Genomic DNA, 17,392 nt, shown 5'->3' on the forward strand with positions numbered 1-17,392 from the left:
GATTCTGATTGCTCCACACTGGCCTCGTCAAGTCTGGTTCCCCTTTCTTCAACCATACATTGTGGACACTCCTTGGATTCTGGACCCTCAACCAGTTTTACTGACACACATGTCGGGACAGTTCCACCCCTCCCTGATGACCTTCCAGTTGACAGCCTGGCTACTCCACTTCCATCGTTAGTCAGACTTCATAATTTTTCACTGGAAGTGGTCCATATATTATCGTCCTCTCATAAACCATCCACTAGAAAGATTTATTCTAGTAAATGGAAAAGGTTCTCTATCTGGGCACATACTAGAGGCATTGATCCTTACACAGCTCCAATAGATTCAGTTCTGGAGTTCTTGTCTACGCTTTTCCATCAGGGGTCCGTATCAGCCACCATCAAAGTTCAACTGGTGGCGATATCTAATTTCCATGTAGCGAATGAACCTAGTCCCATGGCACATAGACTATGCAAAGCATTCCTCAAAGGTACTCTGTTGCTTCGTCCCCCGGTGTCCGAACCTATCATGCCCTGGGATGTCAATTTTGTTCTACAAGCCCTTACTTTACCACCATTTGAGCCTGCAGCTACCTGCGAATTGAAATTCTTGACATGGAAAACAGCATTCTTAACAGCAATCACTTCAGCGAGGCGGGTTTTGGAAATTCAAGCCCTTTCCATCAAACCCCCATATTTAATCTTCCATAAAGATAGGGTCTCTCTTAGACCAAACCCCTCGTTCCTTCCTAAAGTGGCTTCCGTGACTAACATGAATCAGTCCATTGAGCTGCCTGTTTTCTTCCCCCACTTTTCTAACAGGGCAGAATTTAGATTTCACCAATTGGATGTACATAGACAGTTACGCTTCTATCTACACCAGACAAAAGATATCCGGAAATCTGACCAACTCTTTGTCTCCTTTTCAGAAAACCGAAGGGATTCTCTGGTATCCAAGGTCACACTGTCTAGATGGATAGCCAGTTGTATCTCTTTCATCTATCAAGCAGGTGGTAAAAATCTGCCATTTCCAGTCAAGGCACATTCTACTCGGGCTGTTTCTATATCCACAGCCTATCAAGCTAAATTGTCAATGGATGATATATGTGCTGCAGCTACTTGGGCTTCTCCTCACACTTTTGTTTCTCATTACAAATTGGACGTGGTCTCCAGGGGCAGGTCTTCCTTTGGCTCCACAGTTCTCAGGAGTATTTTCCTATGAGTCACCCAGGATGTAGGTGCTAGGGACGCTGTCCCACTGGTAAGAATGTAGGCGAGATAGGACTACATAACATCAAGAAGTTATGTACTCACCATAACGTTCGATGTATGTAGTCCATCTTGCCTCACATTCTTACTTACCCTCCCACCTTCCCCCTTCCTGGAGGATTTGGAGGTTAGGTTGTCATCTACAGAGTCCCCTTGCTTAGCTTATTATTTATATGGATGTGATGTGTGTATGGAGTACAAATGATTTTCGCAGCAAACTAGATCTGGGGATATGGAGCAGTGCACCATGGGATACCCGCTTAGCCCAGCCAATGAGAGACTTCGAGCTAGTAAAATCGGCCGAGTTGGAGCCAATATTCGGCTCCGAACCCACGGGTAAGAATGTGAGGCGAGATGGACTACATACATCGAACGTTATGGTGAGTACATAACTTCTTGTTTTTACTCATATATAGTTCTCAGCAATATAAGAAAAAATCTGATAGAAGGTGAAGTAAATGTTTATTTATTTATTTATGTATTTTGCATTTGTTTACCCGGATAGTCCGACTGGATACATGTCCTTTTTCAGCGGAGGCCCGGGGAGAAAAGCTCCACATAGACAAACTTACACAGATTACACAAAAGAAAGCAAACAGTTATAAAAACAAAGTGATTAACTACAATGGCTTAGTAGTGTTCCCTAGCAGGGACTCACAATTCCCATGGACAGATACAATTAAAAGTAAGAGACATCAGATTGGAAGCAGAGTTGGTGACTTAGTTACAAGTTATGATAATTACAGAATATGCTTTCAGTTTATAACTTAATCAGGGTTGGTACATGGGCATAGCTAATTCACTTTGAGATACTGTTTGAGGTTTTTTTGAAGAGACTTTTGGAGGATTGTAGGGTTATATAGTTTGGCAACGAATTCCAGGTTTTGCCAACAAAGTTGGCAAACTGGGATTCACCAGCAGAGTTATTAGCTTTGTGGGTTTGGACCAGTAGTTTATCGGCTGACTGTAAGGATCTCAGGTTGCTATATGGCTTAATAATATTTTTAAGTGAGGGGATATCCTCAGGGTGGTACAAAATTTTGTGCGCTATTAAAAGTTGATTGAATTGAATTAAGCTGGGCTGGGCAGTTCTAGCCACTCTAGTTGTTTAAGGTTCTGACAGTGGTGGGTTCTACAGGTGGAGCCAGTGGCGAATCTAGCAATATGATTGTAGCTATGGGACAGCTTACCTAGTTCAGATTTGTTGAAGTTTGAGAGTACAGGCAAGGCATATAGAAGAGTAGAGAGTAGGTGTGATCAGACGATTGCAGTCCTAGCCAGTGGGGTTAAAAATGTCTTGTTTCTATACAGTGATCCAAGCTTCTTATTGATTGTTTATATAGTTTTGTTGACCTGTAGGGCAAATTTGAGATTATTGTCTATGATAACCCCTAGCAGTTTGGTATGATTATCTGTTGAAATAGTGGTACCATTGTTAGATGTGACAGAGAATGAAAGTGTGGTACATCTACTAGTGGGGGAGAAGAGTAGAAGTTTAGTTTTATTGGGGTTCAGAAGTAGGCGTTGGTTGATGAGCCAGTTTTTGATAGTGTTAAATGTATTTTGGGTTAAGGTTTGCAGTTCGGATGGGGAGGTGGCTGAGCAGATCAGAGTGGAATCATCTGCATATTGAATGCAGGTAGCTTTAGGGATAGCAGTGTGAAGGTTGTTGATAAAAATAGAGAAGAGTAGTGGACCTAGTATGGGCCCTTGAGGGACACCAAGTGTGAGAGGTAGCTGGCTGGAGAGTTTGCCCTGCCACAGTACCGCCTGTTGTCTACCAGTCAGGTAGGACTGGAATCACTGGATAGCAGGCTTGTTGAGGGAAACAGATTTTAGTGAAAGAATGAGAAGTTCATGGTTGACCATGTCAAAGGCTTTTGATAGGTCAAGAAAGAGGGCAGAGGTTAGCCTATTGTCATTCCTGTTTTGGTTTATGGCAGTAGTAAAGGAAAGGAGGGCTGAGGTGGTGCTGTGGTATGGCCTGAAACCATGCTGGGAGTTGGATAGTAAGTTATTCGGTGTAAGGTATTGCATTAGTTGCCTGTGTACACATTTCTCCATAATTTTGGTTAGTGGGGAAAGAATGGCAATGGGTCTATAGTTGGATATGTCTTAGGAGCTACCACATTTATGAAGTGAGATATTTTCCAGAGGGAGGGGATAGCGTTTTCGGATAAGGTTCTGTTGCTGAGGATAGATATGGGATATGCAATGGCATCTGCAGCTGTTTGTAGGTACTATGCAGGGAGGAGGTCAGCAGCGAGGGTGGTAGGTTTTAGTTTTTTAGAACTGTTTCGATAAAACTAGTGGATATTGGTTGGAAGCTAAATTCAGGGTGATTATTGGGTAGATTAGGTATGTGGTTTAAGTTAGAGGGGATTAGTTGATTTGCTAGGGATTGGATTGTTTCAGTGAAAAAGTTATTAAAAGCGCTAGATATGGTCTCTGTGGAACTATGGGTGTAGTTAGCCGAGGTTCGGGTGGTGGAATGACCTGGAAGAAGTGGTTGATTTAAGCCTGCCCAGGACCTTTGAGGGTTGTTGTGGTGTTTTTGTAGGAGATTTTGGTAGAAACATTTTTATCTAGCAAAATGGATTTTTTTTTTTTATCATTCCTGAGTTGACGATATTTTAGATGGTCAAGTGAGGCTTTAGTTGTTCTCCAGCTGGCCTAGGCTCTGTTTCTAGTTTTGATTTTAGCTTTGGTATCTTTTTGTGAGCCATGGTGCTGTATTTGATCTAGTTTTTATTGTACATGCTGGAGCATGGGAATCAATGATACTTAGGAATTTAGTGTTAAAGTGATCTATGGCCTCCTCTAATGTTAGATTTTTTAGTTTTGACCAGTCAACTGCTTTTAATTCATTTTGGAATATAGCAGTGTCAAAGTTTTTCCTGTTTCTAACTGTTTTATATTTGGTCTGGTGAGGGTTTCCTGCCTTATGTTTTATGATATAGGTTAGACAGTGGTCACTGAGGTCATCAGGGAGAGTACCAGTTGTGTACAGTTGGTGTTGGTTATTAACTAGGATCCAATCTAGGATTCTTTCCCTGTTGGTTGGTTTGTTTATCCTAGTGGGAGAGGTTATTGTCTGTTTAAACCCAGATAAGTTTATATGGGTGGGGGGGGTCGGAGGAACAGGGGTGCCAGTCGGTGTTAAAGTCACCAAGAACTATGTTTTTTTGGGGGTAGGTAGTGTATAGCCAGTAAAGGATATCTTCTAGGATATTTAGGTTGTTGCCTGGCAGAATGTATGCACAGACGATGTTCAAGTGCTTATTTTGGTTAATCTGTAGCTTGGTTATGAGGAGTTCCGTGTTATTGAATTGGGGAAGTTGAATGGTGTCTCTATTGACGGTTAGAGTATTTCTGTAAAAGAATTCTATTATTAATATAGTTATTATGTGATGGACTATGATATACTAATTGAAGATATGCAAATGTCAGTTTCAAAGGGGTAGATATACTTAATTGATAATGTGGAAATGAAAATACATGTTAATTCTAAAACTAAATTTGCATTTCATCATAAATAAACTTTGGCAGACCTTTGGGTTTATAGTGTTTAAAAAAAAAAAGCACTGTGGAGACGGAGATGGCTATATTGGTACAACCAGCTGTGGGGAATGCAATGTCTGCCAGTTTATAGTGCGTAGATTTTTATGTGTTAATGACATTTAGAGTTGACATTTATGATTTTTATTCATGTATAACAGAGGCTGTCATTCAAGCAATGACATGCCCATGTGGTCCCACCTATATTGGCAAGACAGAAAGAAAGTTTAAAAGTAGAATTCAAGAGTATTTTTAAGGGATATTAAAAATAATAAAGAGGGTAGTCCTGTTGCTTTACATTATAAATCTGATCCTGCTGGAACATAACTGTGTATTTTACAACAACTGCATATATCCCATGGTCTTCCATTACAGGAGGTTTAAAGTATCATGCAGTGAAAATTCCAGCTTGTGTGTTTTTTTCTTGCAGGTTTTACTGAATGGTTTCTGTTTATATGTGTGACCTTTTTACCCTCTGTTTTGGATGTCAGTTGTGATATTTTGCACACACCTTAATCTTTATGGGCATCAGCTGTGTTCAAAGACCCAGTGTTACTTACGTATAACTAAACTATCCACTTATACTGTGCTGACAAGGTCAATAAAAATGCCAAAACATGCATGTTCATGGCTAGTGGGGTTTAGTTTTATTGGCCTGAATGTAGTCACAAAAACTTAAAAAGTGAAAAAGTCATGGACATTCAGAAGCCATGTAGCCCTTAAGAGGTCATTTGTATGTATCCTATGGATCACCATTACAGGAAGCTTAAAGTATCACACAGAGAAAACTTTGTCTTGGTTTGGGTTTTTCTTGCAGTTTTTACTGAATGGTTTGTTTATGTGGCCTTTTTACCGTTTGATCTAATGCTGATGTTATGAAAGTGCAAGTAAAGGAAAAAAAATCTTAAAACAGATTTTTCAGAAATACTTATGTTGTATAAATACTTATGTCATGTTTTCTATGCCCGTGCTACACCTAGATTGTGAATTAAAGTCAGGAGTGTACATTTTGTAATGAGTAAAACATGGTTTATGAATGGGGTTGTCCTTTAAGTAGGCTATACAATTATAACACATACAGACACAGCCACCCAAGTATACTTTTCTTAGATATAGGGCAGAACAAAGCAGTAATAAATGATATACATTCATAGCATTAGGATTAAGTGTGCTGGTCAGTGTTTCGTGGTTTAATGATGCAGGCAGCTGATTACAGGCTGCATAAATTAACAGAAAGCTGAGCCAGAGAATATTTCATTTGCATTCTGAGTTAAACAGAGTAAAGGAAATATTCCTCATTTAAGTCATGTGGTGAAGTTTACTAAGTTGGTGATTTATAATTTAAAATCATGTTCTAATATGTCTGACGAACAATATAGTAGTTATTACAGATCATGGACGACACATGTTTGCATTTGGTGCTGTATTTACATTATCAAAGCTCAATCAGTACTTATTGACAGAAGATGGACAAGCTTAAACATCACAAAAGACAAACTGACAGGAATTCCAGTTTTAATACCATACTGGGAGGGCCTAGCACTTTGGGATAACTCCAGGCACTAGATCTTGAAAATAAAGTCTTACAACTGGACTTCTTGCTCAGTATGAGATTTTTGGTTAATTTTAGACTTTGGCCTCCACTAATGTAGTTTAAGCCACTGCCTATTGGACTTGTAGTTAATTTTATGTTTGGAAGACAGTAATAGAGCTGAGGGAGAGTGCCCCTGATAATTTTTATTTAAGGAAAAGAAAGAAACAATATAATGTTCTCCATGGGTACTTTGGTAAATGTAAGAATTTAAAGTGATTTAGATCTTTTTGGCTAAGAGAAAGTTTAAATGTCAAAGGTGCTGACACAGAATTGATTTTTACATAACAAAGAGGCTCATTAGTAGCAGACGTTGGCTGCTAATATTTATCCTGCACTTAATGAAATTATTAGAACTAAGACTGTTTTAAAATGCAGGACATTACAATTTTGGATTCTGTATAATGTTAACTTTAAATAATGTATTATTGATCTTTTTATCAATGAATGTATTTGGATGGAATTTTATTGAAACTATTTAAAAGGATGTGTTTTTACTTGAAATTGTTTGATTTTGAGGGGATGAAAGCACTTAGATTGGTTTTGTGCTATTTATTTTTGTTTCTAGATGTGTGTGTGTGTGTGTGTGTGGGTGTGTGTGTGTGTGTGTGTGTGTGTGTGTGTGTGTGTGTGTGAGTGTGTGTGTGCGCGTGTCTGTGTGCGCGTGTCTGTGTGTATGTGTGTGTGTGTGTGTGTGTGTGTGTGTGTGTGTGTGTGTGTGTGTGTGTGTGTGTGTGCTTATCTATCTATATACTGATATATATATATATATATATATATATATATATATATAATATGTTATATTAACATTATATGAAATGCATATTTATGTATATATAATGTGTGTGTGTGTATATATATATATATATATATATATATATATATATATATATACCACACACACATACATATATGGGATTACAGAATAATATTGATACACCACAATGTCAACAGAAAGAATGCTGAAAACAAAAAAAGTGTACTTAGGCAGCATAGGATGGTGGTTTGCAGGATGCCATTGGTGATCAAGAAGAGGAGGAGGAGTGTGAGGGCAGCACCAAGGATCAAATGGTGGAAATTGAAAAAGGGTAATTGTGAGGTGGAGTTCAGGGAAGTTTTAAGACAGGGACTGGGTGATAGTGAAGAGTTACCAAATAGCTGGGTAACTACAGCAGAGCTAGTAAGAGAGATGGCTAGAAAGGTGCTTGGTATGACATTTGGAAAGAGGAAGGAGGACAAGGTGACCTGGTGGTGGATTGAGGAAGTACAGGATAGTTTACAGAGAAAGGTTGGCGAAGAAAAAGTGGGATTGTCAGAGAGATGAATATAGTAGACAGGAGTATAAGGAGATGAGATGCATGGCCATAAGAGAGGTGGTAAAGGCTAAGGATAAGGCATATGACCTGTACCGATTGGCTAGACAGAGGGACCGAGCTGGTAAAGATATGCAGCAGGTAAGGGTGATAAAAAATAATGAGGGAAACGTACGCACAAGCGAGGAGAGTGTGTTGAGCAGATGGAAAGAGTACTTTGAGGGGCTGATGAATAAAGAGAATGAGAGAGAGAGAAGGTTGGATGATGTAGTGATAGTGAATCAGGAAGTGCAATAGATTAGCAAGCAGGAAGTAAGGATAGCTATGAAGAGGATGAAGAATGGAAAGGCTGTTGGAACAGATGACATCCCTGTGGAAGCATGGAGGTGTTTAGGTGAAATGGCAGTGGAGTTTTTAACTAGATTATTTAATGAAATCTTGGAAAGTGAGAGGATGCCTGAGGAATGGAGAAAAAGTGTTTTGGTACCGATTTTTAAGAATAAGGGTGATGTGCAGAGCTGTAGTAACTACAGAGGGATTAAAGTGATCAGTCACAGCATGAGGTTATGGGAAAGAGTAGTGGAAGCTAGGTTAAGAAGGGAGGTGATGATTAGTGATCAGCAGTATGGTTTCATGTCAGGAAAGAGCACTACAGATGTGATGTTTGCTCTGAGAGTGTTGATGGAGAAGTACAGAGAAGGTCAGAAGGAGTTGCATTGTGTCTTTGTGGACTTAGAGAAAGCATATGACAGGGTGCCTAGAGAGGAGTTGTGGTATTGTATGAGGAAGTTGGGAGTGTCAGAGAAGTATGTAAGAGTAGTACAGGATATGTACGAGGGTAGTGTGACAGCGGTGAGGTCTGCGGTGGGAGTGACAGATGTGTTTAAGGTGGAGGTGGGATTACATCAAGGATCAGCTTTGAGCCCTTTCTTATTTGCACTGGTGATGGACAGGTTGACAGACGAGATCAGACAGGAGTCCCTGTGGACTATGATGTTTGCAGATGACATTGTGATCTGTAGTGAGAGTAGGGAACAGGTGGAGGAGACCCTGGAGAGGTGGAGATATGCTCTAGAGAGAAGAGAATTGAAGGTCAGCAGGACTAAGACAGAATATATATATATATATATATATATATATATATATATATTTTTTTTTTTTGTTACCATGGAACACATGTTATTGTCTAAGAAGCTTTCTGTAATTAATGTTTATGTTCTGTTTGTGTATGTCTTCTATGTGGAGCTTTTCTCCCCGGGCCTCTACTGAAAATGGACATATATCCAGCTAGACTAGCCCAGTCAACAAATGTAAAATAAAATAAATAATAAAATAAATAAATATATGTGTGTGAATGAGAGGGAGGATAGAGGAATGGTGAGGATGCAGGGAGTAGAGGTGGCGAAGGTGAATGGGTTTAAGTACTTGGGATCAACAGTTTAGAGTAATGGTGAGTGTGGAAGAGAGGTGAAGAAGAGAGTACAGGCAGGATGGAGTGGGTGGAGAAGAGTATCAGGAGTGATTTGTGACAGACAAGTACCAGTAAGAGTGAAAGGGAAGGTCTACAAGAGGGTAGTGAGACCAGCTATGTTATATGGGTTGGAGACAGTGGCATTGACAAAAAGGCAGGAGTCAGAGCTGGACTTGGCAGAGTTAAAGATGTTAAGATTTGCACTGGGTGTGACAAGGGTGGACAGGATTAGGAATAAGTATATTAGAGGACTAGCCCAGGATGGACGTTTGGAGACAAAACCAGAGGCAAGATTACGTTGGTTTGGACATGTGCTGAGGGGGGATACAGAGCATATTGGGAAACAGATGCTAAGGATGAAGCTGCCAGGTAACAGGGAAAGAGGAAGGCCTAAGATAAGGTTTATGGATGTGGTGAGAGAGAGCATGCAGGTGGTTGTGTGACAGAGCAAGATGCAGAGGACAGGAAGAAATGGAAACAGATGATCCACTGTGGTGACCCCTAATGGGAGCAGCCGAAAGAAGAAGAAGAAGATATACACACACACACACACACAATACTGTCCGCTAATCCCATATATATATGTGTGTGTGTGTGTGTGTGTGTGTGTGTGTGTGTGTGTGGGTGTGTGTGTGTGTGCCCATGTGTAAATAAATAAATATATATATATATATATATATATATATATATATATATATATATGTTATAACCTGTTGGTAGTATTTTCTCACTTTTGATGTGAGGTTTGAGCCAGGTTTCAGTTAGAATGAATATGTCTGGGGAGTATAGAGCTATATTGGCATGGAGGTCATGGGTTTCATTGGTTACTTCTCATGTTTAGACTTAGTAGGAGAAGGTCAAATGGCTTTCTGATTGCTTTTAGTTGAGCAATATTGCAGGTATTAGGTAGGTTATTAGGAGTGGGGTTGGAAGTGTTTGGACCGGGATTAGGATGGATGTCACCACTGGGGGCTAATTTTGATAGGGCCACATACATACGTTTTCTAAATCTGTTATTTAGTTTGTTGTACCTTAGGGAGAACTTTTGCTGGTAAATAGAAGGTGACTGATAATGTTTTGGGCATATTGGGATAGTGATTGTTTTGGTATGATAAGTGTAGGAAGTGGGTGAATGGAGAATGGTCGTGAGAGTAGTGGTGCAGTAAAAGTGGTTTGGTGGGTCTATTATGGAGTTATGGTGAGATGTGAGGTGTGCTAGAAGAGTGCATGCTAGGAGTATAAGCATGCTTTGAAGTAGCATAGTTGTATGTGTGAGAGAAACTAGGTGTGGAGTTGGTGGGAATTGTGGGTGGTGGGAGAGAGTAGTAGTAGTAAGTGTGGATGAGATTGGTTTGCTGGTTGTTAAGGGACTAGGTGGGTAGGAGTTTCAGGATTGTTGTGATTGGTTTTGTGGGAGGGGTTAGTGGATAGAATAAATGTAGCAGTAGTGGGGGCGTGTGGAAACTGGGGGCAGGGTAGGGAAGCGGAGTGAGCATGAGTGAAGCAGCATCGAACAGAGTGGGTAGACCCTAGGTCCTGGCAAGGGTGGGAGCAATGAAAAACAATCAGAAAAAAATACAAACAGAAGCTTTGGAACAAGGGTAGGTTTCCACTCATTCCTGCATTCTTATACCTATGTTTTAGGCCCTGATTCTTGCCAAATTGGATAGTTTCCTTAAAGTTATTTGATGTCAGAAGAGTGGGGGAAGGAGTTTATAAAATCTGGGTTTGAGAGTATGGCAGTAGAGGGTAATTAACCAGCTGTTTCTCCTGGCAGAGCACTTACTAGTACAGGCAGAGAAATTAGTTATTCTACTTTGGCAGTGACCTATTGGTGATACTATTACAGTATCCAAAGCCTTAGCGGTTTAGCACTTTAAAAGCACCTACAATTAACCTTTCAGTAGAATTTCCTGTTTATTACGGTCCGCAGGTTCCTGGTGCACAGAAAGAGTTTGCAAGGTGAATGACCGTGTTTAGTGGAATGGGAGTCCAGCAGGGAGTTAGAGGAGATGGAGGAATAACTAGAAGGAGAGAAAGAGAGTAGCAGTAATCTGCATATGCAGGGAAGCAGTACTACATAGCTAACCAGCAATAACATAGTTCCAGATGCTCGTAAATATGCAGTAAATACAAATAAAACAGTCAGGACATTGTACAAATGCAAGTGTAAATACTAAAACATTAGCCAGAACATTCAGAGAAGCAATTGTTAAACCAGTAGGACCATATATCAAAATACTTGTATGTATGCAGGAAATAACCAAAATCTAGTCCGCATATGTACGCACCGATAGCCAGTCAGTGTTGGCCTAACTTACTATTACATCATATTAACCCAGCAAGGTTTAGACAGTATAACAAAAGATTTGTAGATGATTGTTTTTTCATTTGGGATGCATTATATGATTATATTGCATATTTAAATGCCACGACAAATTTTTTGAAATTTAAAATGTCCTTTTCAGCAGATAGTATAGTGTTTTTGGACATTCAATTGTACAAGAAAGCGGGTAGAATAGAGTCAACAATATATAAGAAAGAAGTAAACGCTAATAGATATATTAGAAGAAATAGTATGCATGCACCACATACTTTTAAAGGTGTTTTGAAAGCACAATTAATAAGGGCTAGTTAGCTTAATACAGAGGAAAACAATTTTATGCTCCAAGCGAATGAAATGAAGCGAGAGTTTGAAAGAAATGGCTATTCTTCTCAATATGTAAATGCTATATATGAAGAGGTAAAAATAGGAAGAAAGGATAAATATAAACCAATTTTTGGTAGAGATATAATACAATCAGTACAAAATTCAGATGAAAGTGACAAAGTAATCAGGTATGTCACCACTTTTAGTGCAAATACTAGAGATGTATGCAACATTATAGAAAAAAATTGGCTTATATTGATGGCTATGCCAGAGATTACAGATCTAGTAGGCTTGAAACCTAGATTTTCATACAGGAACATGGAGACATTGAAGCAGAAATTGTGTTATAAGGACTTTAAAGGAAAGAGAGTTATACACCAACATAAAAATGCAATATTGAAATGCTACAATTGTAGCTGTTGTGCTGATATTTATGATTCAGCAAATAGTTTTTAACATCCTATCACCAAAGAAAAATATGAATTTAAATGTTCAGCAAATTGTAACACATCCCAAATAGTATATCTCGCAGCATGTACAATTTGCACAGTATTTTATGTTGGTAAGACAACTAGAAAATTAAGGGAGCGCATAATAGAACATAAGTCCGAAATTAGAAGAAAAGTGGTGACGAATGCATTAAGTAAGCATGTTATGGATAATAAAACACATACTTTTAAGTTTAGAGGTATAGGTATAGTAGATATGGGTACTAGGGTAGGAGACATGAATACATTCTAGAACTAAAAGAATATGAATAGATCATTCGATTACAAGCAGATATGTAGCACCAGGTTTGAATAATACTGTCAGTATAAAGCCTATATTAATTAAAAGGCAGAGAGAGAATATTTAAGAATGTGATTTAATTCATAATTTATTTAACTTTTAAGGAATTGAATATGGTCATATGATTTTATGAGGATGTATTTATGTGTATTTTTGCACAATATGTATATATGGGGAATAATTTATACATATATATATATGTGTGTGTGTGTGTATATATGTAAGTGTATGTATGGTTTTATATGTATATGTATTTATAAGAACAAGTATTAAGTTCTGAATATTTTAAATGTTTTTAAAAAATATTGAAAGCTATTTTGAATGAAGTAATTAAATATTTAACTGTTAGTTAATAATGTTAGGATAGGCTGGCTGAATCATGGGATTTTATTGGTGTCCCTATTTAAAAGTTGATGAGATTCATTAATTCTGTGTACTGATGAAGGGTGGTTAACCCGAAAGCTTTACTTTATTAAATCTTTTGGCATTTGAAGTGTTTTTTGTTAGACAGTATAACAAGTCATAAACAGTAAAAGATGTACAGTATGTAATTTTTGTGCCTGTTACAGCTGTAAAAGTAAGCTCGTACCTGGTGGCAGTATGTATTTAGACAGTAAAAAATAAGCGAGAAACAGTAAAGCTGTACAGAATGCAATTATTGCAAGTTATACAGCTACTAAATAAGGCTTGTACCTGGCTGCAGTATGTGTTGTTCACTACAAATCAAATACAGAACAAATATTCTGTGTCCAGGACCAGTCAGCCAGTTAATAATAATGCCAAAAAATTAAAAAAATATTTTTTTATTCTATCAAATATTAAAAATGGATTTAAACATATCCACTGTCACAATCAAAAACCAAGCACTTTCATCTCTGTCAATTCAGAGATTTTCTCAAAGTGGAAAACAACCAGAGAAGCACCATTAAATAAGCCACCCCTAGTTAACACCAACCAGTAATATCATGTAACCAATTAAGTTAACTAAAATAATAAATATACATGTCATCATAGCACAAATAAACAATACCTGAAAATGTGTATATAAATATCCATCTTCATAAATATTACATAGTTAAAAAATAAAATATTAAAGTAATTAAAATTAACTAATCAATTGAACATTCATATAAAACATTCATCCAATGAAACCACTAAAATGTCACCCATCAGAATGAAACCCATTAGTTATTCACTACAAATAATAGCATTAGGTTAACAACTTTGCAGCTGTTTCCAGCATGAAGTCAGCCTTTATATCTCTACCATCCTTTCCTCATATCTGTCCTGTTTTACTATACTTCAGAGTGTTGAGCAAGTGGTATCAGATATACAGCAGCCTTTGAATGCAGTTTTGCAGTTCTTCCTTGGATGACAAAGCTCTAGACACCATCTTTCCATTGTGGAAATTGTTAAAGTCATGTAGTGAACTTAATTATTCAGTATCTGACGTTAGCAGTAACTCCTCTGCATAAAAATAAACAGTAAAACTCTGTAATATTTGGAAATATGTTTAAAAATACCAAGCTGGTTCACTAATAGAAAACATTGGAGGTGATGTGGTACCTGTTATTGTACCAACATACATTTTCAGTTCGTTGAAATTTTTGACTAACAAAAATCCTTCACTGACAGTTTGGGATTTGTTTTTGGTGAGTTATTTCCAAGTTCTTCCACTTGGGCTGCATTATTCTATTACTTATAGTCAGGGGAAACATCCAGACACATTCACTACCTAATTCTGTGAGTATCTTCTTTTCTGTATGATTTTAAAGAAATGGTGTATAGCAGTTAGTAAAACATTTTAGATACCACTCAGTTAATCCATTCCAAGTTATCAATTGTACTGTAATAAAAATGGCAACTGGAGAAGGAAGTGACTTACTCACGGAAAGATTTTAGTTACAACGGTTTTCATGATTTTATAGACTATATTAGTGTAGCTCCCACTGTATTTCACTGTATGGTTATCAGACTGCAGTTTTCATTTGATATAAAAGAGAGAAATGAAAGTGAAATAGATCAGACTGAAACACAGGTGAAGGAATAAGGGGCCTTGCATTAAAATCGGATGTGTCTAGTGTCTGGGAGAGGGAAGTGAGGTTGCAGATCGTGTTTTTCACTCCTTGGAAAACCTGGTTAATGGTGATCTGTGGAATCAGGAGAGAAGTCTGGAACCAGTAGTCCCACACCTGTATCTGGTCAGCAAGGACAGGAATGCTGTTGGCCCTATTATAAAGAAGACATTTTTGATTACCAGATGGCTGTTGGGTGATCTCTACACTTCTCATCAGTGGAACTGCAGTGCCTGACATCCCGAATATTATCGACAGAGTGCTGAGAGGCTTCAGCCGCCATTTTATACTTTCATAAGATTGTGCTATAGCTTCGACTGGGACTGTGGGCCTTGGCTTTTCCCTTTTTCCTTTTCTGAACTGGAACTGTTTAGCTTTATCTTGATTGTGGATCTCATGTTATTCACCCCCTCAGTGTGGCTTTCCCCTTAAATGCTTTGTGGATTACAAATACCCGGGTTTCATATGAGCTCCAACTTCGGGCCCCATCATGCCAGCATTAAAACTGTAAGTAGTCAATGGCCAGTGAACAGGGTATAACAGAGTGTTTTCACAGTTTGGCCTGAATAGAACTGATCAAGGTTATAGCTGCTGTTAGTATTGTTGCATTATAGAATCTTTACTGCTTAATGACATTGCATTTTTGCTCATATTTGAATGACAAGACCTCTCTTATTGAGTTTCGGGAGGTGTGATTTCACTGTATGTATACCTCATATTGCCTTATTGCTAAACTTTGTGCTACTACAATAATTTGTTTACTACTGTGCTGTTGCCTGTTAAGACTAGAGTTGCCATCTAGAATAAAATCTATTATTATTTGCAACCTTGGTGTATTGGGTGTAAATGGGGGTGTCACCAGAGTCAGGTAGGAAGGAACCGGTACATTATTCAGCTACACCTGCAGTTGTGCTACCTTAGAGTCTGGGAACACCACAAAGCAGTATAGTATGTTGTTTAATATGTATTGCAGTATAATTTTAACATTATTATATAGGGTTTGTGAACATTGTAGCTCAGTGCATTAGAAACCCTGAAATATTTTTAACCTCATCCTGCTTTCATTTTAAAGCTGTGCGCCTTCTGTGTTTAGGGTCATCAATAACTAATGATCAATAAAGAGTAAAAAGACATGTTTATGGGTTATGAGAGCTGATGATTTTCTTGTCTGATTAATTTGTCTAGAAATATGCTGTGAGGCAAGTAAATGTCTTATTATGTTCTCATAGAGTCCATGTGGTTTATAATTTAAGGAGAAAGTAAGAATTTAAAGGAGAGTTAACTATCCATTGTTAAGCCTCATGCTATGAATAAAATACATGGAACAGTTAAAACATGTTTTGACTTTAGTCAGTTTCTTTCTGTGTGTGTGTCTTCTTTTTTGTTTAGGATAAGTGTTAGTGAAATTGAACAGAAGCATTTCAGCTATCTTGGTTTATGTTCTGATACATCTGACATTGAGAGTAATGATGACCACAAGGAGGCAGATAATGATGACCTTTGGGAATGTGACTCATATATCCCTGAAAAACAAGATGAGCCAAGTAGTGATGGTCCTGGGATCAGTGGCAGTGACACCCCTGAAAGGCGTAATGATTCCCATGTGAAAACCCAGCCAGGAAACCTTATAATGGGAAGTACCTATGTGTCAGAGGTTCCCGAAGAACCCGAAGAGGTAAGCTTAGTAACTGTCTTTATGAATACATGTTCAGTATTGACAGGTATGAGTCTCCCTTGTCTCTGCTAGTTATCTGGCTGTTACGTTTTTTTTCCAGTAGTGTCCATTATCATTGTTTAATCCAGCTGACTCAGTTTAGATGAGCCCTCCAGTGACTAACATTAAGTTGCCAGACACTGGCAGGCTCACCATCTCTTCCCATGTATGTGCAGTTAGGTGGAGGTTATATTATAGAGATGTCTTTGACCCATGCTCTGACTCATTGTTTTTTAGCTGAAATGTGGGCCTGCTAGGGCCTCTCATCTACCCATCCTTTCAATGTCACTGTACACATTAAATAGCTCGAGGAAAATGAATACAGGTGTATTGTTTCACCACAGTATAAAAGACTGAAATTGCTGTGGCAGAAACTGATATATATATATATATATATATATATATACACATATATATATATATATATATATATATATATATATATATATATATATGTATTTACCCAGTCTTCATTTTGGCCTGTCTTTAAGCAGTAAGGTGTACATTGCTGTTCTGAATGACCTATTATAATGTAGAAGTCATCAATTCATGACTAATGCCTTGTCAGTCATCATATGCTGCTTAAAATGAATGATTTGTATGCACTGCAGGTCTCTGTGAAAATGGAGACATTATAAAATTAGAATTGAACTATTATGTATGCTGATCATGCCTTTCCTGCTCTAAGACAATGGTTTAGTTTAAATTGTCAGTTAAAACTTGCTACATTTACATTTTCAGATGCATATGATTGATTGTGGCAGGTACCATATGTAAAAAAAAGTCAGTTGTATTTTTAATCCATGTTTAATAAGGTAGGTTCCTAAGACAGAAGCATTTATTATTAATGTGCAGTTATGGACAACTGTATAATAATTGAGTTACTTAGAGCAAAATATTATGCAGGTTAGAGGCATTCATTCAATTTGTCAATTTAAAGTTTTATCGAAACAGCAATCAAATGGTACATACTTTTAC

The 17,392-nt window shown here is 37.9% G+C and overlaps 1 protein-coding gene across 1 annotated transcript in view; it reads left to right on the plus strand.

Moving 5' to 3' along the window:
• The window catches only part of LOC122814267 (oxysterol-binding protein-related protein 8-like), a 716,151-nt gene that overhangs the window by 238,832 nt on the left and 459,927 nt on the right, over nucleotides 1–17,392 (plus strand). The window contains exon 6 of the mRNA XM_044086861.1: nucleotides 16,090–16,375. Coding sequence (XP_043942796.1) covers nucleotides 16,090–16,375 — 286 coding nt within the window. The remainder of the gene's footprint in view (nucleotides 1–16,089; nucleotides 16,376–17,392) is intronic.

The sequence above is a fragment of the Protopterus annectens genome, chromosome 10.part0 (assembly GCF_019279795.1).
Source record: "Protopterus annectens isolate FY-2018-M chromosome 10.part0, PAN1.0, whole genome shotgun sequence".
Lineage (NCBI taxonomy): Eukaryota > Metazoa > Chordata > Ceratodontiformes > Protopteridae > Protopterus > Protopterus annectens.